Source organism: Paroedura picta, chromosome 2, assembly GCF_049243985.1.
Source record: "Paroedura picta isolate Pp20150507F chromosome 2, Ppicta_v3.0, whole genome shotgun sequence".
Taxonomy (NCBI): Eukaryota; Metazoa; Chordata; class Lepidosauria; order Squamata; family Gekkonidae; genus Paroedura; species Paroedura picta.
The window spans coordinates 134669687-134696651 of NC_135370.1; the positions used below are offsets into that span (position 1 = coordinate 134669687).

A 26965-nucleotide genomic window follows, 5' to 3' on the forward strand; every position below is an offset into this window, starting at 1 on the left:
TTAGTGCACAGGGTTTCTGAACCACTGAAGGCTTGTGTGAGGAGCTAATGCAGCAGTAACTGAGAACAGAGAGAAAATAAATACCACTCTTAATTCTATTACGTTAAGGAGCAAAAGCTTGAAAAATGACAGAGACAAGAATACGTTGAGTGACAACAGCTTCTCAAAATATGGTCAACCATCTGACTAGAGCTCTGGTGATGTATTTAGCAAAAGAATTGATAATTTCCACTAGATTCCACCCACCACTAGCACCCCTCTGCTACCCCTCTCCTAGGTAATCCCTGCACACACTCAGCGGTGGTGACACCCACTTTGGGAACCACTGTTCTAAAACTACAAAAGCTGTGCTGAGTGTTGAAATCTAATACATTTGGATTGCAAATTATTCTTGGGATATGATCATCAAACGATTGTTTCATTAGGAGTACAACTCTGGCCAAATTAGTAAATCTAAAGTCTTCTCAAGTTAATATGGGAAAGTTGACCCTTAACTAACATTTAGTTGCTTCCTTATGGATGTGTAAACTGTGTCTCCATATAATAAATCCCTGTGGGGAAGAGGGTAGATGGATGACTTCAGGTGGCAAGAGTCTAGAACTTGGTTTACTTTGTGTGTGTTTGTGTGTATATTTATCTTATGTTCAGTTTATATATTTTCTTAAGATTACAATGGATATTACAAGAGGAAGCCTAGATGAAATTGCAAGGCCATCTTCTAATTCAAGAATTAATCACAGAAGCAAAGTTTTAAGCACATCCCTAGAGATTTTAACATCAGAGCCAGACATTCCTAAGGTATAATCACTGTATAAGACATATTTTTGTTGTGATGTGCTATTGATGCTTGTAATTATGTTTACATCTGTGATGTAGAAGCCAAGAAAATTCCTCATTGGTGCTTGTTTCTTATGCTCATGTACTTTTGCTGTACATATATCTATTATGTATAATTCCTCTTACCATAACTTGCCTATGTGACAAAGACAAACCTCAAACTGGTACTCTTCACCATTATGATTTTTTTGAACAATATAAAATGCCAATATGTTTTGACAAAGAAGGAGACTTCCTTAGAGGCCCTTGACTTTCTTGTAATATTTTCTCAAGGAATAATCATAGCCATCATTTATGGTGCAATCCTAAAAGGTGCAATCTTAAGAGTGCTTTCTTGGTAATTAGCCTCATTGACTGGACCTGAGTAGGGTTCTAAGTAAACCTGCTTTGGATTGCTTTCTTATTTATTTACATATAGTATAAATAAGTATGAATAGTATTTTGGCACTACCTTGAGACTGATCTGTATTCCTGTTTATTCTCTGGTTCTATTCCCCACCCAAATATGCACAAAATAGACTTGTACATAAGGGCACAACTATTTTTCGACCACATCGCCACAGTTTTATGGCACAAAAGAAAGAGAATCAATCCCTGAAAAGCTTTCCTTCCTGGAAGCAATTTTTAGTCATCCCAAGTGATCATGCAAATGCTCATTTACAAGTCTCCTACAGAATTATCCATTAAATACATCTCTTCTTACAGTTTGAGTTGATAGAACTTTATCAGACATAACATTATAGTGAATGTTTAAATACCAACAAAGTTTTATTCAAGGTATAAGCTTTCATGTGCAAGCACATTTCTTCAGATAACAGTGAAACTGTTTCTTCAACCATTACATATAAGAAGGCAACTAACCCCTTCCCCTTCCTATGTGTCATGGCTGAGGAAATTCTGTTTCCCTGTATCTGAAGTAGTGTGCTTGCATATGGAAACTTGTATTTTGAATAAAAGTGCCACTGGATCCAAGCTTTGTTCTGCTGCTTCAAACCAACATGGTTACCCACCTTAATCTAGTGCAAGTTTTATTAATGATTCTAGATTGTAGTAGACCATAATTTTAAAAAAGATATGACTGCTGAAAATTTCAAATTATACATTCATTTCTAGGAATGTTCCCTTGATCTTTACAAAATTCCCACAGAAGATGGTTCAGCAGGAAACAAAGATGAAAATGAAAAACAATATGAAACCAAAAGAATCAATACTTCAGGTGGAATATCTGAAATACAAAAAAGCAATACTTTTCAGCAGTTGATTCAGAATACAATTCCCATGACAGGTATGAAAGTTAATTGTAATATTTTTAGCATAGAAAAACTCAATATTATAGTTTCTAAAATAAATGAACTACTAGAGAAAATTCTGTCATCAGCTTTATAGAGATTTAGCTGAGAAGGCCCATGAATGTAGAAAAAAGAGAATGACAGAGTACATTTCACTGGTTGAGTCAATACATAAGAACAGAATTTTGTACATTGGGGTTTCTTCTGTTGTATCTAATATTATTTCACCTGTGTACACAGTTCTAATTAACCAATGTATCATATAAGTGATAGACCACTGTGGAAAGTTCCACTCTAATTGTTTTACTCCCTTTAACTCTTCATAGTGTTTCTAGACATAGAGTCAAGTGATACAGTAGTATAGGATGTTATTTATTCAGATATAAGTCTTTCACTTGGTAAGTCTATACTTGTGCATAGTGAATATTGCACTAAGTTAATTATAAAAGGGGTGTTCTATTTGTGACAGCAAGTCTAATCAGAAACTGTTGGTCTCTGAGGATTGTGCTCAGCTATGAAATGTATCCATGAAGCCTCATGTCCAACCAGAACTGTGGCAGTATAGAGCAAGTTGTGATATAGAAACACTAGCAAAGGTGTTTGCCGGAGAAACTCTCTTGAAACTGTCTTAACTGGTTTGAAACTGACAATAGTGTTTCCAAGGCTGGAGAAGTTTGGTAATGTTTTGTTTGAACAGACACTCTTTCTGAAAATACATCTATTAACAAACTGGCATAAACCTCCACAAACAACTTTAAAGTTTGTGCTGATTAACCTGTCATGAGCTTCACTTTGCAAACCATGAACCTGCAAAACTTTTTCACAAATTTTATTTGCTTTGAAGTTTCGTAAACATTTTGTTTGAATGGGGACACCATGCAAAAATTCTGGTTCATGTCCATCTGTATTCAGAATTAAATTCCACTTTGTTCAGTGGGGCTTTCTTCTAAGTTAGAAGAAGAAGAGTTGGTTCTTATATGCTTATATGCTACTTTTCTCTATCTGAAGGAGTCTCAAAGCAGCTTACATTCGCCTTCCCTTTCCTATCCCCCCAACAGACGCTCTGTGAGGTAGGTGAGGCTGAGAGAGCCTTGATCTTACTACTCAGACAGAACAGCTTTATCAGTGCTGTGATGAGCCCAAGGTCACCCAGCTGGTTGCATGTGGGGGAGCAGGGAATCAAACCTGGCTCGCCAGATTAGAAGTCCACAGTCCTAACCACTACACCAAGCTGGCTCCCTGTTAAGTAATGTGGCTTTAGATGTCTGTCCATTTATCATTGATTGGTTAAGGAGGCAAGTGAGGGAATCTGTAGGCACAAATTGCATGTGTGTATGTATGGAGTAATTAATTTAAGATAAACAAAGAATTTGCACATTAACTAGACTTTGTGGGAAATGTACACAAGTGAATAATATAAGCCAGCCCCTGAAACATTCTTCAGGCTTTCAGAAACCCCAGAAATGATCATGCAGAATTTGGTTGGGAAGCATAGCTGTGTACTCACCCACCCAGAGCTCCTTCCCTTCCCATCCCCTTCAGGCCCCTCATTGGCCATTTTGCAGGGGGGGGGGCAGGTCAACATGATTGTATATGGTCATATTGCCCAATAAATGTTTTAAACAAATTTAAAATTTAATTGACTCCAACCCATTTGGGAAACCCTTTCAGGGCCATCAAGAAACCCCAGGGTTTCACGAAACCCTAACTGGGAAAGCCTGGTATAAGCCAAGGAGTTTCCACATTGTCTACTGAATATGTACAGTCTTCAAATACAGTTGGGGAAATTTGCATATATTAATAGCAAAACAGGGTATCCCATACATTTCTGGTAATTATGCCTATTATCTTGCTAAACACTCTGAATAAGTGTATGAAATCCTCACATCCTCCACTGCTTGCATTGCCCTTAGTGACTAGTAAACATGCATCATTTTAAACGTTTAACAGGAGAATTAAGTTAAATACTTGCAGTGATGAAATACTAAAGATACCAAAAATATTTTGTTGTTAAGGTGCGTACTTTTTCTAGCATCATTGGGATAATATACATTATTATCATCATAATCATTACCATCATCATAATTATTATTGGATTTATTACCCGCCACTCCCAGCAAGCTGATTCTCAGCAGGCTAACACATTGACAGGGCAGTATGCAAACCATTTGTTTTCTCTGTTCATCTGGGCATTGTTTCCAGAATGTCGTTGCTATATGTGATGCCTATCATGTACTAGGATGTTAGGAGGCCTTCTTTTGTGGCTGGGCTGTAGGCATTAAACCGCTACATGACATATAGTAATTAAGTAGGTGAAACCTTTTCCAATTACTGCACCTCCATGCTGGGAAAAGTTTCACCTGTTGAATTTTAGCCTGTCAGCTGATGACCAAAGGAACAAAAACTGTCAAAAAAGGTGTCAGCCTCACTCTTCTGTGAAGACAGGGAGGCAGTAGGCATACAGTACGTGTAATTAAGAAAACAGTTCTAAATAGGTCTATTTAGAATCCCACTCAAGTCTATTAAATGGTGTTGAATCCCATGAAAGAGCTTTTAGGATGGTGCTTTAAATTATGTGTTTGAGGCTGCTCAGATTTTGGGCAGATGTAAAACAGAACCCTACCCATCCTTCAGTCTATGTCCTAGTCTTATGTTCTTATATATTTTTTTCAATGCAGTGCAGCAATACATGTTTTATATGCAAATTTATCAAATGTTTCAAATTGTGACATTGATTTCATGAATGGCTTCTGCTTTCAAAACTATATTTCATGTTCAGCAGATTCTGAAGAGGACTGTGCAGAAAGCAAGCCTTCCCTCTGCAGCAATGTTCTTCAGGATAAACAAGTTAAATCACACAGAGGTATTCTTCTCCTTTTCAGAATGGCTAGGAGCAACTCTCACTAAAAGCTAAAATGACTAAACTGAGGCAATTGTATTTTGGTCACATTATGAGAATATAAGACTTATTGGAAAAGACAACAGTGGTAGGACAAGTTAAAGGCAGCAGGAAAAGAGGAGGACCCAACAGAAGATGGATTCACTCTATACAGGAAGACACAGCTCTCAGTTTGCAAGAACTGAGCAAGGCTGTTAACGACAAGACATTTGGAGGACAATAGTTCACAGGGTTGCATAAGCTGGAAAGCAACTGGATGGCACTTTAAATACACATCCAGAAGGCGATGAGGCACAAATTGTATGTGTGTATTTTTGAAGGGATTACTATAAGCTAAGAAATCAACACCTATACAAAGAATTAATTTCCCCCCCCAAATCTGGTAAAAGGCTTCTTTTCCCATGAGAGGAGGGCAAAGAGATAAGTCATGGTTTAATCTGGATTCCTTGTTTCTCAGAACCTTTTTCCAGAGTTGAGTTTAAGTGTCTGGAAGGCAGATGTCTGGCTGCCATTGTTTCTAGCTGTGTGCTGTGCAGAACAAAGAGTTAAGAGAAGAAGAGATTAGTTTCATTGCCAAAAAGAAGCTAAGACTATGTTATTCTCTTGTATTTCTTGGAGTTTGCTCTTTTTCTAGAGGACAGTCAGTGTGACTAAGAAGATGGGATGGCCAAACACCTTTTGGAATGGGTCTTGATTAAAGCTACCCACTGAGCTCATGGCAGAGATGAGATTTGAACTCGCTGTCTTCGAGATTCTATTGGCCACTAATCAATATCAGCATCGGGTTTTATTTTAATTTTCCCTTTGACAGTTAAGCTGGAAGACTCTAAAGAGAGCAATGTAGACTGTCTCATCCAAGAAGCCATAGAGAAGATGAAAAGGTTGGACCAGATATTGGCAAACAAACAATCTCAAGAAAAAGCAGTTAAAAAACAAGGGAAAGAGATGAGAACAAAACTCTGGGAAGAACTTCAGGTTAGAAAATGATCTTATTTATTTATTTAGATTAGAAGATTTATATCGTACCTCTGGCTCAGTCAGTGCCACCAAAGCAGCTAAAATGTATGATTTAATTTTAAAGTTATTTTGTGAATATTTTGTGGGAACTATCATGATTTGTAATGGAACTTGATGAACTTGTGTGTTGGCTTAGAGTCCTTAACACTGACTATCTGCAGAATCTACAGTCTTGGACCATGGATGTTTGATGATAGGGGATCCCAGATGCTCTATTGGCATGAACATGTTTTGTTTGTTTCAATATCACGTTTCTAGCTAGGATGTCACATTTATTCCATTTAGTCTGTCATTCCCTTTTGCACAATGTTATTGATACTCTGGTACTGTTTGGTATACTTAAGAGATTCTGACAATACCAGGATCTATTAGAAAATTTGACAGTACCTTTCTTTGTTGTTAACCCCCCAGTTATATGCACAAAATATACACTTTGCACAGAAATAAGTTGTAGAGAAATCTAAATCTAAGATCTAGAGCAGTGGTTCCCAACCTTTTTATCACCGGGGACTGGTCAACGCTTGACAATTTTACTGAGGCCCGGGGGGCAAGGTAGTCTTTTGCTGATGGATGTTGCCGCCGCCTGAGCCCCTGCTCTACTTGCTTTCCCGCCAGTGCCCCTGACCTCCCGCCACCCGCTGGGGGGTGCTGCCAGCAGCAGCTGCGCAGTGCCATGCTGAGAGGGAGCCCCAGCCATGGCGGCCGCTGGAGAGTACTAAAGGTGAGCCGGTGGCAGAGTGGCAGGGCAGCCCCCAAGGCAGCAGTCGGGGAGGAGGACGAGGAGGAACCACGGCTCGGTACCGACTGATTCATGGATCGGTCCTGGTCTCCGGACCGGGGTTGGGGACCACTGCATCAAATGTCTAAAGGTCTGTGGATATCATACAGGAATAAGGATACAGTGTGAAAACCTGCTTTGCATGCTCAACCCCAGCTTCCTCATTTCTTTTCACTTGTTTTATTTGGTTGTGTTGTCTTTTTACAGTCTATGACATCTCGAAGTTCCTCAGTGACTTCTGAAGAGTCTGAAAATACCAGCCGGTTTTTGGCTTTGGCCTCTGAAGCATCTGGTAAGTGACAAGAACAAGGGAATTTTTCTCCTCCAGTGCTATTACAGAAAATAAGAATCTCTGAGGAAATATGCTTAGAATCAGTTGTGTGCCTGCAGAAAGCATAACTCAGTACAGAGGGACATACTCATTGGTAAATGCATGCATAGGATAGAAGAAAAATTATTAGTTTTTATACCTTGTTTTTCACTACCTGAAGGGGCCCAAAGCTGCTTACAATTGCCTTCCCTTCCTGTCCTCACAACAACCACCCTATAAGGTAGATGAGACAGAGAGCTCTGACAGAACTGTTCTATGAGAACAGCTCTAACAGGACTGCATGGCCCAAAGTCACCCAACTGACAACATGGGGAGGAATGGGGAGTTGAACCGAGCTCTCCAGATTAGAGGCTGCTGCTCTTAACCATTACACCAATCTGAAGATTACAAAGTGATGGTATTTCATAAGTTTACAATAAGTCTGCACTTTTACAAAGGCAAAGCACCCATTAGGCATATAAAGGAAACATACAGATCTGTATTACTGGCAAGAATGTGTTCAGAACTGGTGTCATCCTCTGAAACAGGGGTATCTTGGACAGGGTAAGCAGGAAGATATGCTGGGTTCTGTTGATGAATGCATCTGCATGGAAATATTATTTCCCCACCTTGTAAATATAACATTTTGAATTGGTCGAAAAATGTACCCCCTTCAAGGTTGCTGTTATCAGCTATGCACTGTTCCAGTCATACTCTGGAAAAAAGGGTGTTTGCAGGGGACCGCTGAATATTCTCCCTGGTTTGAATGTTGCAATGACTCACTATTAGCATACGTTAAAGTGGAAAGATGTCCAGTTTAACTATGTCTGCATGGCCACTGACTGAGATAATTCCAAATATTTGAAGTATTTTGCCAAATTATACTTGTAAGACATTTCTTGGAAGTGTGGGGAACAATATCCTTCCTGAATAATTAAAAATAGAATTAAAGAATAGAAAAATCAGGCCACAGATCTATTTATTTCTATTTTGGTGTTGAATGATTGTTGAGAATCTGCACTAGGAAATGCCTCTAGACACCAAACAAAGCTTAAAGGTTCAGACCCATGTGACTTATGCAACAATTATTTATTTGTTCATTTTCTTTCCTGCCACTATCGGCAAACCATCTCGCAGTGAGTTATGTAGATAAAAATATAAAACCTCACATAAAAATTAAAACAGTCTCAACACCCCCCCCCCCATTACACTACATGGAAGCAGAAACAAAAAACCCAATCTTCTCCTCCTATTTCCAGTGCCTCAGGGAAAGATCCAGGGGTGCCATAAATCCTATCTAACTTAGAGGGGCCCCTGCGATCTCCCACACCCTGGCCTCAATCAAAGACCTGGCGGAAGAGGTCCATTTTGCAGGCTCTGCAGAACCAAGAAATCTCCTGCAGGGCCTTCAGCTCATCCGGGAGCTCATTCCAGGACCGAAAAGGACCTGGCCCTGGTTGAGGCCAGGTGAACCTCCTGTGGGCCGGGCACCACCAGGAAGTTAGTACACGCAGATCGTAAGACCCTGTGGGTGGCATAAGGCAATAGTCAGTCTCTTAGATATGTGGGTTCCAGACAACAAAGGGCTTTGAAGGTTAAAACCAAAACTTTCTACTTGATCTGGGCCACAACTGGCAACCAATGCAACTGCCTCATTACCAGCTGGATATGGGTCCACTATGGGTTCCAGTGAGGACCCTAGTAGCTGCATTTTGCACCCCCTGCAATTTCCAGGTCAAGAATAAGGGAAGGGATTAGAGTGGTAATTAAGCATAGCAGCATAGAACTGGGCAGCAGGAGAGACATCTCATGGGTGAAGTGGAGGCTGAGGTGGCTTCCTAAGCCACTCCAGCTCTGGACAGGGCCCCATGAAATGTTATGCCACCAGAATCCCTAGTGTGTCTCCAAAGCATCCACAAACACTCAAGCTTGTGAAAAAAATTGTCACCTCCAACCATCAGTACATATCAACTAAATCTGCAGCCAGTCATAGCACTCCAAATGACTATAAAAACCTCAACTAGGTATCAGTTAGTTTGGCTGTCAAGGGATACTTCTGCAAACAAAACACACTGATCTACATACATAATATGATTTTACAGGATTTGCAGCTCAACCCTATGCATGTTTTCTTGAATTCAGTCCCACTGTGTATTCTGGAACTTTTCACCATAGGAACATGCAGAGGATTATAGCAAATTGACAGATCTTGTTTATAGTTTATCAGTTCTCTGTTTTCATTTTAGTTAAATGTTCCTGCTCACTTCTTTGGTAGGCTGACTAAAGTGCTTTTTAAAAACTAACCAGTTCAGTTTCTGGACGTCTGAAAATAGTTTTTGTAAGCAAATAACATTCACAGCACTGGTTGTTTCGGACAGTTATTTCTGCTCCTGTAAATGTGAAATTGGTTTTGGAATTGCTGATACTTAATTTTACCTGTTAGCGCATCCTTTTGTTCTGCATTTGCTATGTGGGTTGTGGTCATGTGTGTGTGATGCATCTATCACATTGACTACTGTGTGAATAATCTGATAAAATCTTAGACTCATGCCATTTTGTGATACATTAAATAGGTATTTGATTCATTACCTTCCATCTGTTATGTGAGCACAAGACACTGGGCTAGAAACCATGTAGCACTGAATGCAGAGTTTGTTATTTTATTGGCTTGGCTCAGATGTCATACAACCTGTGACTTAATTAAACTAGCTGCTGGTAATGTAATTGTTTAAATGTGGCCCCCTACACTAGGCACCATCAAATCAGGATCATAAGCATCCTGACTTGAATGATTGTCTAGAAGCTGAACTCTGATCTCACAAAATCAGCATATAGTTCCAAATAAAGTGTGCTGTGCTTGAGCCAAATTTCTGGTTATATCTAAGAGTCATGTCTCTGGTTAGTTGAACTTTGTCACAGTGGGGTGAAAAGCATTTATGAATGCTGAACTAAAAGAGGGAAAAGTATCATTATTATTCAGCTCAGCAACATGCATAAAAGAAAAATATATGCTTTGCCAGTAAACTTGCATTCTAAAAGTTCCAGTCATGGCATTAACGATTTAAGAGAAAGTAAAGTGGTACTTTAACGTGAGGTGATTAATAATGCCAGCAGATGGCAGTATTTGATAATCCAATTTGCCTTGAGGGTCATTTTTTTTTAAAGAATTCAGTATTTTGAGATGTTAAGGAAAACAAATGTTAAATAGGACCCCACACCTTCCTTTTGCTTTGCAAAGCTACTTTTTGCTATATGGGTCATATGTGTATTCTGATTCATTGGGTAGGAGAGTACAGAATAGTTTAAATAGTTTCCAGATCAGCTTTGCCTTAGGCTGTTGTACTACATACTTTCATCTTAACTTGTCAAGGCCATTTTGTCTCAAACGTTTGGTTAACTTGAAAATAATGCATGAAATGCAATTAACTAATTAGGCCCCAGAGTCTGCTAATATTCAGTCCATCTTGGCACATTAAAAGAGAGGCCTTCTGAAAATGATTGTATACAAACTATCAAGTATGCACTCAGTAAGCAATTCAGTAACTTTTTGAAACGACCTATTTCATACCTACATTAGACTATGTAGGAGAGTGAACAGTGTATTCTAATTAGTTGATAAGTGGTACCATATCTACTTGAACAATTTATGTCATTTATAGAAATTCTCTCATTCTGTGCATATTATATAGCGTTGCTAAGGCAAGGTTATAATTTCACCACTTGTAGCTAGTTCTTGCTTGATGCGTGAGGGCTGCATTAGCTAGTTTGGAGTACTGGAAATGTTTCTTTACAGAACTATTCTGGGATGATTTGTTGGTAAATTCATACAAACAGATTGGTTCTGTAATTCTTCCTACATCCATTTTATTTGTTTATTTAGAACCTCACCAATCTCCCAGAATTGGAAATTGAAGCCTGGAAATAGCAATAGTGAACATTTAGACTATTATTAATATTAATATATATTAACCATGATTAAGAAAAAAAATATGCACAAGCTTTGCTTGTTACCAGGCTCATGCACATGTCATATCCCCACTCATTGTCCTCTCACATGGAGATTTATTGCTGAATATTATGTCCAGTTACTTGTGATGTACAAATGCAGCTACATTGATTAATTGTTGTCTTGTTCTTCCTCCCTCCCATTAAATTTCCTAAACCAGGGTTTGAGTCAGGATTAGAGTCTCAATTATTGGGGGGGGGGGAGGCAGAAACTCAGTCCAGGTAACCCACACATCTGCATTTGAACATCACAGGTATCTGGAATTAGCGTTTAGCCATGAGTTTTGGCATGAGAAGGGAAGAAGGGGAACTAAGAACTTGTACAAGACCAACGACAAACTGGGTTTGCTCATCTCCTTATATTAATCTCTTAACATTTTTTATTTTATAGATTTTCTGTATTTATAGGCTGCCCCTCTTACTTTCTTACGCCACATAAAGAAACATCTAATAAGCACAGTGTAGGTGAATACAATCTAAATATTTATTAAAACATGTATACTTTTCTTTCCTTGGTTCAAGGCTACTTGCAAGAATAATTAAAAACATTTTCAGTTAAAACAAAAATAACAAATTCCAAATCTCTACCTCTATCTTAGATGCCTGCTATTTAAACCCCCTCAGAAGCACTAGCAAACAAGCAGACCATGCGCTGCCTCCTGAAGAATTCCTCACCCCCAAGATTGTGGCCTCATTATATGAATGAGCAGTATACTAGGACTCGGATTATCAAAATCTGAATGAGTGTAGCATATTAGGTAGGCTACAGAGTATGAATATAAAACAAAATAACAATATTACAGCAGTAGAGAACAAGAAAAAGAAAACAAGGGGTTTCATGGAGCAAACTCATAAACATTATCTGCATAGTGACATCATCCACAGTTGCCTTTCCTTTATAAAAACACCTTTTTGAAGTATTCTGTTATAATATTGCCCCATTACCTTATATAGAAAAGCTTTCCTATAAAACTCCCCTCCAACTCCACATATCACATGAATCAGCTTTCTTCACATCAGCTTTCTTCATTGTCCAATTTTCATACCCATACATAGGAACAGGGAATACCGTAGTCTGAATTATCTTGATTTTGGTTACCAACAACATATCCTTATGTTTAAGGATCTTTTTTGGCCGCGCATAGCACATGCGCTCATGTGCGCCTCGGCCACGCATTGCACATTGCGCATGCGCGGCATGCATGGCCGGGCAATCACCCTTCCTGCTGCCGCCGGTCCCCAGCCTGAAAAAGGTTGGGGACCACTGTTCTACTGGCTATTATAATAGTTCTGGCACAGGAACTCTGAGTTTAGACTTTTGATTCTACTTCTGTCACCTCTTACTTTTGCTTCTCATCTATTTTTAGCAATTTTAAGGATTTTTTTCATCAAACCTTTTTATTTGTTTTTATTACAAGAATAGTCTTTTGCATTCTTCCTTGATAATATTTCTGGTTTCAATCCATTGCTCTTCTGGTTGCTATTCACTTGACCTTAGTAATGCAAATCTATTCTTTACATGAGCTTTAAACTCTTCTAGAATGTTGTTCAGATTGTATTTTAGCACAAAATATTCATATTTTGGTGTTTTTCTTCAGCTTTTAACATTTTTTTATTAATAATAATTCATGGTCTGTACTTCTGGTACATGGTCTAAACTTCTGGTCTTCTTTTAGTAGAGAGTATAGAGGTTCTCCATCTTCTGCTTCCAATTATGTTATATATTCGATTTTTGCATTGGCCATCCAATGATATCCATGTTTACACTCGTCTGTTTGATTGTCTGAGACATGTTTTGAAGGAACAAATCTTTGTTTTCATAGAACTCTGTGAGTCACTGTCCTGCTTTATTTCATGTTTTTACCCCAATATTTTCTGCCCATTGTTGATTGTACTTTATTTCCCACTTTTGTGTTCCAGTGACTGTGATTATCACCACATCTTCTTTAGGTGTGTGATGATCAGTTTCTTCCTGACTCATAAAAACTTTCAGTATTTTTCTCTTCACCATATGCAGTTAGGGCATAAACTGAAATGATGATTATATTGATAGGCTTTCTGTGGGTTCTGATGGACATTATTCAGTGAAACATTGCATTGCAATGTTGATTGCTTGTGCTACATCTCACTTCACAATTAGAGCAGTTCCATTTCATCTGTATTTATCATTTCCTGAATAGAACACTTTGATTTTTAAATTTAAAATGTTCTAATCCAGTCCACTTTAGTTTACTCACTTCCAGGATTGCAGTGCTTAAACAATCAATTTCTCACTTTATTTTTTAAATTTATATACTGCCTATCCTAGTAAACCAGCTTTTGAGCTTACCTTGATTCATATTTCTAATGTTCCATGTTTTTATTATATGAGTTGAAGAGCTTTGGACTTTCCTTTTTGCATTTATTTGCAACAACCATTCACACCAATTCTGGCTTTGATCCAGTTGTGTCATTATGCATACTTATCTTCTGCCCTTCTCCAGTAGCTGATCAAGTGCTATTTGGCTTGAGGGGGCCTGTCTTCTGGTACTATATATATTTTGTGTTTTATTGTCTCATCATAGGTATGAGATGATCAGAGTTGGTTTACACTGCCTTTTTCTGTGCAGTAGTAACTGGTGTTAGCTGAACTGGCACTGGAAGATTCTCTGCCAGTGTCACCCTCCACTACTGCTGCTGCCCAGTAGCTCCACTCCAAGGATTCCTCCTCCTCCGTCCCCATTGCAATTGTCTGTTCTCTTCTGCTAATTCGGCTGTTGGTTCTGGAAGAAGATGGATACATCTTAGTTTAGTGATTGAGCTGTGAACATTCCTCCTTGAGTGACTCTGCTATGAGTGTAGCCTCTGGACAGAGTCTGAATTCTTTATGGTATTACTGTAAGTTTCACTGAAACACACAAGCTCTCTCATCATATTGAAGTGTGCATCCAAGGGTGAAGATTACAGTCACTGTTATACATATTACAATGCCAGTCCTAAGGGTACAACAGTACACAGTTTCATTCATATGTATATTTTCTCCAGGTATATTTAGATGTTAATTTTTTAATTGCAAAGTATAAATATTTTGCAGTAATTTAATGTTTCATTAACAGAGCCTGCTGCAGTTGATGATGATGAAATGTTTATTGGTGTATTTCACACACAAATTAATTCAGAAAATTATGAAGACAGAAGAAGACCAGTCAAGCAAGGTATAAGATATAGCTATTTGTACTCTAAGTCCACTTTAAGAAATTCTACCATAAAAAGTAATCTCTGTTTTCAAAAAGCATGCAGTTTGTGCTGGCTATGTACTGACTATACATAGTTTAATATACTGTACATAACTTAATGGCTATGTCAGATACATAGTTTGGGATTCACCCATTTGTCAGTGAGAAAGTAAGTTACTTAATGTAAGGCATCTTTTGCCTGAACAAACTGGGACCATTTCTGCACTACAGCAAACCTCCACATAGGGGTTCTTAAAGTTCCAAATAAAGCCAGAATGGCCACATAAAAATTTGCCTCTCCAGGGCTCATTCCACACGACAGAAGCCACACCGGGCCACTGGTGGTGCGTTGCTGCAGAGCTGCATGCTCTGCAGTAGTCTGCGTCCACGTGGGGGACACATTTAAGCGGGACAGCTGGTCTCTTGCTGGGAAACAAAGTAGCAGTGGATTAGTTTTACCGTGTGTATGCGTGGGGGGGGGGAGTTAAAATTCTTTTTCCCAATTTTTCAAATTTTTAATTTTGGTCTGGGTTGTTCAATAGATGGGAATGTCTGCAAGTCAGCATATCAAATCTATATTATCATTTATGGACTTACATCATTATTATCTAATAATTTTTTGGGAAATTGCTCACCAACTTGGTAGTGTTATCAGCCATCCTTCTCAGCGATAGAATTGTCAGGGTGATGAGACTGGGATTTTTGTCACAAGTCACAATACATTTTTGTCATATAGAATTACTAATTTCTGGGAAAAGCGTACTTAAAATATAAAGTCAGTCAGTACTGTCAGTAGTGTGCATAATATGCATACCTATTTGAAAGTCCTATTGAAATCAGTGGGTGTAACTCCTGAATAAACATTGTTCTTATATTTTCACTTCTTGTGATGCTACTAGTTTGAAAACTGAATGTGGGGACATATGTAATGAGTCTGTGTTGACATGCTCTTGTTATATTATTGGAAAAGTTCTTGAAAGAAGAGACACTAAACAGTAATATCCCACGTCTGCCCTCACATAGGCCACCAAGGTGGCTAACAAATTAAAACATGCATAATAAAAACACATTTTAACACCACCACCATCACCCCGAAAAAACCTCACAGATTATTAATACAATTAAAAGCGGAGCTAAAATACAATGATATGAGAACAACATTTAAATCTTTGGTCACGAAGGAAGGATCGCTGAGGGAAAGCACCTGCTGGTAGAAGATGGCAGGAGAAGGGGACAAATGAATCTACCTGGGGAAAGAGTGCCAGAGTTCTGGTGCCTTGACTTGGGAAGGCTCTCTCCCCAGTTGCCACCCACCTAATCTCAGAAGACATAGACACCAGAAGCAGGGTCTCCAATGATGCCCATTGTAGTGGGGAGAGTCATGAAGGATTAGGTATGCGAGTAGGTGGCCAAAAGTGGAATGTTATGGTTCATATCACTTGTCCTAGCAGCAGCTTCCAGCACTAACTGAAGTTTCTAAACACTTTTCAAGGGCAGTGCTATGCAGTGCATGGCAGTAGTAATATAATACAGCTGTAACCAGGCATGCACCACAGGGACCAGAACATTTCTGCCTAGGAAAGGCCACAGCTGACTAGCACTCCTGTACATAGTATGATCTCCTTATATAGCTGTAGGCTGAGGCCTAAGAGCACTCCCAGACTGCAGATCTGTTCCTTTAAGGGTAGGGTAACCTCATCCAGAACAGGTGGCACCTTAAATCCCAGATCAGACCTTCCAGTCACAAGTAGAATTTCTGTCTTGTTATGATGAAATTTTAGTTTATTAGCCTGTATCCACTCCAAACCTGCCTCCAGGTACTTGTTCAGGATTTCTGCAGCCTCCCTGGAATCATCTGAAAGCATGAAATGTAGCTCAGTCATTTGCATATTAGTGACAAAGTAGCCCAAATTTTTGGATGACTGTACCCAGTAGTTTCAAGTAAATGTTAAAGGGTATAGGGGATAAGATGGAACACTGAAGGCCAGAGGCCAAAGAGCTGAGTAGTAGTCCTCCAACTCCACCTTTTAAAACCTACCCTTCAGGTAGGGTCAGAAGCACTGTAGAATGGTGTCTTCCAATCCCAGCCAGCAAAGGTGGTCCAGAAGGATATGATAGATGGTATCAAAAGTTGTTGGTAAATTGAAGACTTATTTTATCATATGGATAAATTCAAGCACAAGCTTTGTTTAAAACCTACAGTTGTACTTTGGCCCTGTTTTTCTTTGCTGCAGGTTGTTTAAATGCAGAGAGAACAAGAAGCTCACTGAGGAAAACAGAGAACGTGCATCAGAAAACTGAAACAAGTTCTAAAAAGCCAAATAATTTTATTAAAAAAAACATAGAGGTATGTGTTTAAAAGTCTGCTTTAAAGACAGGTCACCTTGTGAAAATAATTTAGGAATTCAACTGTACTATAACAATTAGCCTGAGTTGGTATCATCACTTTGTGATGATCACATTTCTTCAAGGAAAATATAACTATTGAACTAGCATTTATAATTGTGTACTCTGATACAAAACATCTTATCTTTGGATGGATGGTGTGGTGGAAGATTATCCAACCAGATTATCTGCTGGTATAGTTTCTTTGCAGGTTCTGTTAAATTGGTTATACTCCAATAGCTTCACTGGATTGTAGTATCTTACGGCAGTGGTCCCCAACCTTTTTATCACCGGGGACCACTCAACGCCTTTTACTGAGGCCCGGTGGGGGCGGGGTAGTTTACTCCTCTACTCTCAGCCACTGCCCTAATGCTCTGATCGCTATGGTAATGTTTAAACATCCTTTCAAAATAAGATACAGACACGGCACAACAATTAAGTGTGTTGTAAAGGGCTGGGGGGGATGAAGTAAAGGGCCGGGGGGGGGGAGAAGGCGTCCTTCGGGGCCCACCTCCAATTAGTCGAAGGACCACATGTGGTCCGCGGCCCACAGGTTGGGGATCGCTATCTTACGGCATAGGTGACATGATAATAGCAGACCTGTGCCTTTGAAAATGGAATTGCATGAATTATGCATTAAACAGTGTTTACAGTGCAAAGAGAATAGGAGTGAGAGATGCCAATTTAATCCTTTCCCCAAGCTTATTGCCTTTTTTCTCACAAATTGTCTATCTCTTGAGATAAGTTTCCTTTAGCTGAATTGTGGTATTGAAAGTCAGTTGGGGGGGGGGGAGGCAGTATCCATATTTTTATTTGTGCCTTAAATTGTACCCTCCATATGCTGCTTTACATATAATTGCTGTAGACATGTTTAAAATTGTGGGTCATCTGTCATCACATGTAGTCTGGCCTTAACCTGTTCATTTTGCAGCAGAAAGCATAGTTTCCTTGAGCACTGGGTTTAACCATTACCTTTGTAGAACTAGTTGAAAATATTTAACTTTCCAAGCACTGTTTAATTTTCTTCACCTATTTCTCCGCAATCACTATATTGTTATTTTATAAAATTTTCTTTCATTCAAGGCAGTGGACAGTCATTCAACAAATCTGTAAACCACTCCTGTGGAGCAGTAGTAATAAAATACTAAGGGCAATGTGGGAGGAGAAAGGGCGGGCCCTATTCAGGATAAAAACTCGGAGGGCCCAATCCAGGGCGCGGCTCCCCATTGGCTACTTGGCCCGGCCTCGCCTGGGCCAGCAGGGGAGTCACCGCTCAGAGGAAGAAGCCTTTCCCGACGGTAAGTCCGCTGGCTGGCTTCCTCTCGCCCTCGGGAAAGGAGCAGGGACGCCGCATTGAAGATGCGGTGTCCCTGCTCTTTTCCCACTGCTGTGTTGCTGTTTTTGCCAACAGGACTACACTACCCCATGCCCAAATTTACATCTAAAGAGAACCAAAGCAAGCAGCAGAAAGTCTCCAAAAAGGTGTCTATTCAGAACATGAACAACTGGCCTGAACTGATGGAGCAATGCCCAGTTTTACTGGAGGTGATCCAACTAGATAACTCAGTTAAGGAGGGCTTCCTTAATTCTTTTGCTTCTGGTTGCCGTGTGCTCTTTCTGAGTTGCTGCCTTATTCCCCGAATCTTTGCTTGGGTGGGATCCCTCTTGCCCACTTCTGCAGACATCAAGTCGGTCTGCAGCTTGGAGCCCACCTCTACCTTTGGCTCAGTTAGGCAGCATAGAAAATTTGGGGGTTCCTTGGCAGCCTCTGTGAGTGGCTGGTCTGTACGGAGCCTACATCGGCTTTGGAGAGGACAATCTGCTGGCCTCAGGGAGTGCTGCGTTAGCTGAATCCATCAGGTTTCGTGGGAGAAAAAACTTTTAAATAATTGGTGGCCCAGATTTAAAGGAGTGTTAGTTTTCTGCCACATTATTTTGTGGGAGAGTCTTATAGCATTTATTTTGTGCTAGATCATATTAGTCTTCTGCCAATGTGGCTGGTTGCTGTGCCTTTCTTCCCACCCTATACTCAGTATTTAGCAGATCCCTAGCCGAGGGGGCTTGGGGACCCTCAATAATTCACCAGGGTTATTATTTGATTAGTGGGGTTAATTCCATGCCTGCTTCTCCTTTTGCGGATCCATAACAGCAGTAGCAGAGTCTCTTCCCAACTACTGCTCACAGCACAGGGGGGAGAACTGAACAAAACTCTGGGTCAGGTGTGTTCCAGAATGTACAGCATCCAGCATCTGGGGTCAGTGAACCTGGAGCTGGGGAACAAGTGCAAGATTATAGAATCATAGAGTTGGAAAGGGCCATACAGGTCATCTAGTCCAACCCCCTGCTGTGGAATCTTGGAGAAAGCTAGTGCTCAATGCAGTAATGGGATCACTGGCATTGTCCACTCAACGTTCCTTTGTGTCACAATTTTCCTGCTCCTGGGGATGCTCGGCACCTCTACCGCTCTCAAAGGAGATAGTTTTGCGCTATTTGGCTCACTTGCACTCATGTGGGAACATGTATAAGACCACAACCATATATGTTGCACGCCTGACTTTCTTTTGTAAACTTAGGAGCTGGTGGGACCTGGGCAGCTCTTTCATGGTACATAGGGCAATTGAGGGTTGGAGATGGCTGGTCCCTCTCACAGATGACACCATATCTCTTCCCCACTACTCCAGTCCCTTATGCGGTAGTTGTCCTTGATTGTTGGTCATGATTGTCTGTGGCTCTCTTTCATGCAGCCTTTGCATTGGCATTTTTTTGGTACCTTTTGCTGCAGTAAGCTGTTACTTGCTTTGCGGACCAGGCTTTCTCCCTCCAGGACACAGAAGTCATTGGGATTGAATTGGACATCAGGCTTTGCTGGGGCGTGGCTTGCTCATAATTCTGCCTTCAGCTTTTGAGAAGGGATCATGTCCAGTGTGCAGCATCTCAGCGTACCTAGGAGTTTGGCCTGGCCTACTGGGCCCAGTACTAATGCACACGAATGGTTCCTACCTTTCTTGATACCAGTTTGTGGTGGTTATGTGACTGCATTTCAAGACTGGGACTCCTAGCAGAGTAGATCAGCATTCACTTGTTTCCAGTTGGAGGGGCCATGAAGGCCACAGCCAATAGGCTGGATTCATCATGAATCATGGTGCTGGGTCACAGGTGTTCTTTGGCATACAAGAGATATGTTCTGATCTAACTTTTTCACCTCCAATTTCTCAGGTTTACCTCCTGCTTCACAGACTGTTTTTATCAGTAGCCATAGTGTTGTTTTCTGGGCTGCCAGCTACAAGTCCAGTTCTGGTTGGGATAGTGATCTGAGCTTGGGTGACCACCTGTACATTTCCTGGCTAGGAAGGCACGGCATGGGGTGGTCTTCATGTCTTGATGTCATGGAATAGTTTTGGCACCCCAGTGGTAGTCATCATTCAGCTAGGCAAAAATGATTTACTGACAGTGTCTGGTCTGGCCCTCTCCACCTCCTTCATTAGCGATTTGGGGATTATTCAGCAGTGTTCTGGTAAAAATTATTGGAATGGTGCTTGTGGAGAGGAACAGTTATGCCAGAGCTGGTGGATTTGGCCAGGAGAAGGTCTTGCAAGGTGGTGGCAAAATCTTTGCAGGATGCTGGTGCTATTGTCATCTAGCACCTTGACATCAGTTACAAGCAGAATGTGCTGTTCAGGGGCAATGACATTCACCTGTCAGACTGGAGGATGGACTTAGGACTGCATGGCATACACCATCCCTGGGTGCAGTGGCTGGAGCGTTGAGCATTGGCAGGAGCACAGGGAGTCCCCCTCTGTTACGATTGTTTGGTATGGGACAGATCCATATTGGGGGGAGGCTGTTCCTGTGCACAGGACTTCCCCATATTAGGGGGCCTCTATAAGAGGCTGTGTAGATGTGGAGCTACTGGGCCATCTCCACCAAGGGAAGGCTATCTGGCTTGCATTTCCAGGTGGTAGGGAGAACCTAGTAGAGACTGATGCCTGCAGGGTTCCCAACTTGCCTGCCATTTTCCGGATTCCAAGTAGGCATCTAGGCCTGTGGGTTCAGGCTTGCATGCTACCTGATGCTTGGGTCAGGTCACTTGGATGGGGCTTCTTTGCGGTTTGCTGGCCACAAGATGGCTGGACCTGGCCATGCTCATTTGCATGAGAATAAAAACTGTGGCCAATTTTTTGCCCAAAATATCTTTGTTGTCTCTCATTCTGGCCAGGGTAAATGTATCCTTGCAACACAAGAGAAATGGAGGCCACACCAAAGCAAAATGAAGAGAAAGAAACAAATGGTGCAAAAGGGAAATGATTTTTAATAGTTGAATAACCCCTGTGTGTTTCATGTTCCACTGTCAGGGAAATGTACTGAATTAGTATGCAACATAAAATATACCCTTTGCTTGCTAATGTCACTTGGCATCTGAAATCACTTCAAGGTATAGGACAGATGGACTCACATTCTAGTTTTATTTGAAGAAGTAAACTCTGACTCACAAAAGCTCATCCCCACTACAGATGTTTTTAGCCTTCTGATTCAGACTAACACAGCTACCCATCCAGAAGATACTTAGTGTTTGTGTTACAATTTTTGATTAAAAAATCTACACACACACACACACACACACACACACACAAAACTTGAAAAGTTCCCAAGTTCTCTGTGGCCACTAAATCTATCATCTGTTATAACTTATTTTGTTTTGCTTTGCTATCAATGTGATTTGAATTCTCAAGAAATAGGTCAGCATTTTGGTTTCAGTCTCCAAAACCTCCCATCTTATGAACTGCTTTCTTTGTTCAGTTTGTCAAAGAGTTTGGGAATCAAGTGGTTATGCTGGAGGAAGAAAAGAAGAGGCTATCAGAATTACTGAAAGATACTGAAGATGACAGCAGTGAACTGCAAATTCTTGAGGTACAAGAATATTAATCTAGGTTGATCTGAAACAGTGATGTTCAGTTTACATATGCAGTTAACAATGCAATGAATCCTATTTTGTGTCTCTTGCTGCGGTAACAGTTTCTGCTGAGGTATAGAGGGAAACATTAGATTTGTGCAGATTCCTATGTGTTCAGGTTAACTGATTTGAAGCTTTAAAATAGTTTTGAAAAAAAGTTAATTTCCTTTAAACTATTTATAATAACTAAATCGTGGAAATATTTTTAGATGTCTGTCATACCCTCTCTCCAGATATATTCCTAGGAACTTTTTCTATGGATCAGAAAAAGCTGACCTACAAAGACTGCTACAGGAATTGAATGTATTATTATTACTAATGATATTATATACATGATAATAATGTATAATAATTATTATTTAATTGTTACATAATGTCATAGAATCATAGAATAATAGAGCTGGAAGGGACCTCATAGGTAATCTAGTCCAACCTCCCCGCACAATGCAGGGCACTCACAACCCTAACGCTCATCCACTATAACCTGCCATCACCTTGAGCCTTCACAGAATCAGAATCTCTGTCAAATGGCTATCCATCCTCTGTTTAAAAATCTCCAAAGATGGAGAACCCACCACCTCCAAAGGAAGCCCACTGAGAAACTGCTCTAACTGTCAGGAACTTCTTACGGGTGTTGAGACGGAATTTCTTTTGAATTAATTTTATCCCATTGGTTCTGGTCCGTCCCTCCGGGACAATAGAGAACAACTCTGCTCCATCCTCTATATGGCACCCTTTTAAATACTTGAAGATGGTTATCAAATCCCCTCTCAGTCGTCTTCTCTTCAGGCTAAACAGACCAAGCTCCCACAGCCATGGCACTGGCCGCCTCCACGCTGCCTCAATTGTTGTGCGCCTGCGCACACACGCACACCGCCCCCGCTACCACCGAAGTTGGAGTCGCAGTGGTAAAGAGTTTGAGAACCGCTGCTATATGGTTAACAGTATGAATGTTTATAATGTTAACATAAGTTACTGAGTTCAGTTTCTTAAGTATTTCCTGAGTATTGTACTGCACATTACAATGGAATCTATGCTGTAAACCAACAGAGCTGCAAGGGAAGGCAGTATAAAAATGTAATAAAAATAGTTTGTTCCTAACCATAGACTACTTAGCCCTCCCCATTAATTTGTATCATTGTAGGGAATATTTAGATAAATATTTGAATGGACTCAGTTCAGAGAACAGGTATTTTTTCTTCCTTCCCTCCACATCTACCCAAAAACTAGCTCCATGAGGTTGGGAGACCTTAGAAACAAAGGGGAAAGATCAGTGCAATGAACTTGTTCCAAAGATGATTTGACAAATTTATCTGTGCCTCTCAAAAAGAGCATATGCATTTGGTCTCTGTCATTTAGGCCTACAAATTAATTCATTATTCCTTTTTGCAGGGAGAAGTAACTGGATGGTTAGTACCAGGTGAAGGATACACTCCTGAACCAATGGAATATTATTATCTCACAGAAATTGAGGCTAAACTCAAAGTAGTCATTTCAAACGGAGATTTTTCTGCTGTTCAAAACTCTTTTTCTAAAGTCCCGAAACAGATTTATCAGGTACGGTAAACTTGGAGAATGCCTTGGAATGTTTGCAATCTCCTGCCTTGAAGCAGATAACGTTTTTGAAAAGACTGGAATTTAACCTCACTCTTTTCATTTCAAGTTTATTACTAGCTGTGGTCAGAGGACAGCTTTTGTTCTGTACTGAACATGGCTGGGAATTCCCTGTGTGGGAGAAAAGGCCCTTCTAAAGGAAATGCTGTTGAAACATGTAGGAAACCTGTCATTATTATGTCCTCATCTTTGCATCTTTTGCTGGTTCTTATGAAAATTCAGAATCTCACAAAAATGGAACCTGACAGTTATTACCATCCCATAGATACTTTAACAATTAATAACCAAGATGTTTCTATCTTTCAGGAATTTTTCCTCAATTCCTTTTATGGCAGTTTAAAAGAGATGGTTGTCAATAGTGTGAACATAAGAAAACATTTAATCATAGGCAAGGAAAGAAGAATTAATTTTAAGGCATTCTAGTGAAAAAAGAAACTAAAGGTTTGAACAAAAACTGAAATCATATGATTTCCAGATATAAAAGAAAGTATTTCAGATATTTAATAGACTTACATTTATCTGTGTATTAGGCTCTTTGAATTCTCAGCTTTCAGTAAAATAAAGTGTTTTTATCCCCATTCCTTATGCAACTATAAGGGAGAAAGATGTATCTCTGTAACAAAATCTCTAATACAGATTATTATAGTTGTAAACCCCACAGTGGCAGAGAAGTTAATGATTACAGAAAAACTCATTTGAGAAAGAGCAAAGAAAAGCCAGGGAAACTCAGGAATTGCACAAATGCACCATGATGTTGTGGGCAAGTGTGCGTGACTGTGTATGTGGGGGACACATTCCCTACAACACGGATTCCAGGACCTGTAATCCATGTGGAAAAAAGGTCAAAAGTTATTTCTTCTTTTCTTTTTCTTTTCTAACAGTGAAAGTTTCATAACAAATGTCTGAAGAATTAATTTAGGCAACTAGCAGACTGCACAATTAAAGCGAAGTAATCAATCACATATTTACACAAAACAAGCAATGTAAGCAACCCATTATTCACATTCATCTTTGCAGGGAGTTGGACTAGATGGCCTGTATGGCCCCTTCCAACTCTATGATTCTGTGATATCTGACAAGCATTTACCTCTTTTACCATTTGGCCAAAATATAAAATATTTGAGAAGGAGATGGAAGCAGGCAATATACAATGGACAAAAGGTTAATGCTAAGTTTTGGGATGGTTGACTTTCACACACTGTCCTCATTTGTTAGGCAAACGGAATAATAATCAAAGGAAGTTTCTTCATATTATTCTAATGCTTTGGAATATATGTGAAAGCAAGTGTCTGTTCCTGCTATGCTCTCAGGGCAGAGCTTGTGGCTCCCAAAGCTGTCACTGGTCCAGGACTGATTATTATCCATCCTGGGCTTTGAGCCAGTTCAATTTTATGGGAAAATGCCTTGTTTTTGAAGAAAAGAGGAGACATTGGTTTTAAAGCCTAATTAAAGGAAAGTAGTTCAAAGAAAGTTTGGAATGTCAGAATAAGATGTGGAGGTATTTGCAGCAATATGAGTGTGACTGCACTTCTGAGAGATATGTTCACAACCTTATGTACAGTTAAATGTATTTAAACCATTATTAACTTTACAGAGTGAACTCCAGTGCAGTCCTCAGTGAGGAGCAAGTGCAAACTCATTTTCTGGTGGAATAGCTGTATTGATCTAGTCAGATCCTGGAAGCTAAGCAGGTTTGGCCCTGTTTAGTATTTGGATGGGAGACACCAAGGAAGCCCAGGGTTGCCTTGCAGAGACAGATCGTGGTAGACCATCTCTGAATGTCTTTTGCCTCATAAACCCTAAAGGATTGGCATAAATTGGTTGTGACGACAGCAAGTTCCACCACCACCATAAGTAGTAATCATATTCACGGGTGTCTTTGTAACATAAATAGCTACCACTGGAGTGCAAGTAATACATTCTTTTGCTGTTTGTAAGGGAAATAGTTGATTGTGAGATGAGGTTTCTTCCTTGTTAATCCTGTGATGGCCACCATAGCCTGTGCTACAAATCCATGCAGTTTGTCATGTGGGGAGAAGAAAATGTTCCAAAATTCTTATCTGATGCAATTTTGTAAAAGATACAGAAGTCATGTCATATTTTGCATCTGGTGTGGTACAGTGGTTAAGAATGGCAAACTCTCATCTGGAGAACTGGGTTGGATTCCTTCTCCCTGTGAATTCTGGGAGACCTTAGTCCAGTCATATTTCTCTCAGCCCCACCTGCCTCACAAGATGACTCTTGTGGGTAGAGGAAAGGAATGTGATTTTAAGTTGCTTTGAGGCTCCCTAAGGCAGTGAAAAGTAGGATATAAAAACCTAGGGGCTTTCCGCACCGGGATCTTTGTAGCAAATTGGTTGCTGAATGAAAAATCGCCATTTAAAATAGTGGAATTCGTCGTTATGCATACCTGCCTTTGTAGTGGAATCCAGTTGCGTTTTGTAGCGTTTCCCACAGGCTTCCGGTCTCGGCAAAAATCGCTAGAAAGGAAGCGCTCTTGCCAAGCTCGTCCCGCCCCTGGCCGTCAAGCAGCCAATGGGCAGCCGTTAGCATGCTCCCAAATAGCCCCTTTCCCTTTAAGAAAGTTAAAAAAAAAACACACCCATTGCAACGAATCTGTGTTGATTCGTTGCAACGGAGAGACCCATCCAGCTGCCCGGTGTGTTTGAGCTGTCGTTTGATCGTTGCCACGCTCCCTCCGAGTGAAAAAAAAAATCCCCCCCCCTCTCACGGGCCGGTTTTTGTGTAAAAAATAAAGGGAAAATACATCAGCAAACGGGCTTCTCTGTTGTTTGTGTCCAAAGTGTTGTTTGTGCTTAGTGACTCTGGGGAGGGACTGAAGCCGGGGAAGCCTCTAAACAGAAAGAGGCTCGCTGGTGCGTTTATCCCCGCTCGCTCGGAGAAAAAAAAATGGCGATCGCTTTGCCGGAAGATCAAAGAAGAGAGCCAGGGGGAGGGACTTTGTAGAAACCGCAACAATGTTAACGCACAGGTCTTTTTCGCTAGTGTTGCAGATTGGTTGCAGGAGTGTATCGCTTTCCGGAGGGTGAATCCACTTTTGGGGATTTCCTTGAAAGCGCTACAAGGAAGCGCTTTTTGCGGATCGGTTTCAGGTGTGTGGCAGATTGTCAACGACGTTGTGCATAATGGCAAAACTGTAGCGTTTTCAATTGGCAACCATTGTGCGATTTTGAAGGCGTGCGAAAAGCCCCCTACTTTTCCTCTTTGTACTTTGTACAGGAACCCCACCAACCCCACTCAGTACCTTGATACTGCTTTCCATCAACAGAACCTTGAGCATGGGGAAGGGGACATAGTAGAAGGGAATCTGAAGCAGCCATTTGGACAGTTATATTTCTTACTTTGATTGAATGTAATTGTTCTTACTGGATAATTTATGAAACATTCTGTTGTTCTAGTACTAGCTTTCTGGCAAGCATTTATCAAGTATCTGAGAGGAATACTATCTTGTGAATAAGGGCCAGTACATACATTCCAAAGAAATTGAGAAAGAATTGGTTTTCAGTTACTAGCATTCTTCTGTCCCCTGATTTTTCATAACATTTGAAATTGATCTAAGAGGCAATTTATGTGGGAAAATATAGATTCCCCATTGAACAAATAAAGTTGTTTTCATAGAATTGTAGAGTTGGAAGAGTCGATAG

The 26965-nt window shown here is 40.3% G+C and overlaps 1 protein-coding gene and 2 long non-coding RNA genes across 9 annotated transcripts in view; 1 reads left to right on the forward strand and 2 right to left on the reverse strand.

The window, feature by feature from the left end:
• Nucleotides 1-26965, reverse strand: part of LOC143830430 (uncharacterized) — an 88570-nt gene that overhangs the window by 30484 nt on the left and 31121 nt on the right. The gene's annotated exons all lie outside the window — the stretch shown is intronic.
• The window catches only part of FSIP1 (fibrous sheath interacting protein 1), a 100526-nt gene that overhangs the window by 1055 nt on the left and 72506 nt on the right, over nucleotides 1-26965 (forward strand). For 4 of the 7 annotated variants that reach the window (XR_013228444.1, XM_077322931.1, XM_077322934.1 and 1 more), the window contains exons 2-11: nucleotides 667-798; nucleotides 1951-2122; nucleotides 4906-4989; nucleotides 5837-6000; nucleotides 7028-7112; nucleotides 13056-13085; nucleotides 14231-14329; nucleotides 16585-16697; nucleotides 21533-21643; nucleotides 23079-23243. Coding sequence is in view for 6 of the 7 variants with exons in the window: in XM_077322931.1 (XP_077179046.1) it covers nucleotides 667-798; nucleotides 1951-2122; nucleotides 4906-4989; nucleotides 5837-6000; nucleotides 7028-7112; nucleotides 13056-13085; nucleotides 14231-14329; nucleotides 16585-16697; nucleotides 21533-21643; nucleotides 23079-23243 (1155 nt within the window). In the remaining variant the exon portion in view is untranslated. The remainder of the gene's footprint in view (nucleotides 1-666; nucleotides 799-1950; nucleotides 2123-4905; nucleotides 4990-5836; nucleotides 6001-7027; nucleotides 7113-13055; nucleotides 13086-14230; nucleotides 14330-16584; nucleotides 16698-21532; nucleotides 21644-23078; nucleotides 23244-26965) is intronic. The other 3 variants (XM_077322932.1, XM_077322937.1, XM_077322933.1) reach the window with 3 other exon arrangements.
• LOC143830431 (uncharacterized) lies at nucleotides 21027-23912 on the reverse strand. Its single transcript, XR_013228448.1, has 2 exons — nucleotides 23814-23912; nucleotides 21027-21565 (listed from the first exon to the last, which is right to left on the reverse strand). It is a non-coding gene; the product is annotated as an uncharacterized LOC143830431 (long non-coding RNA).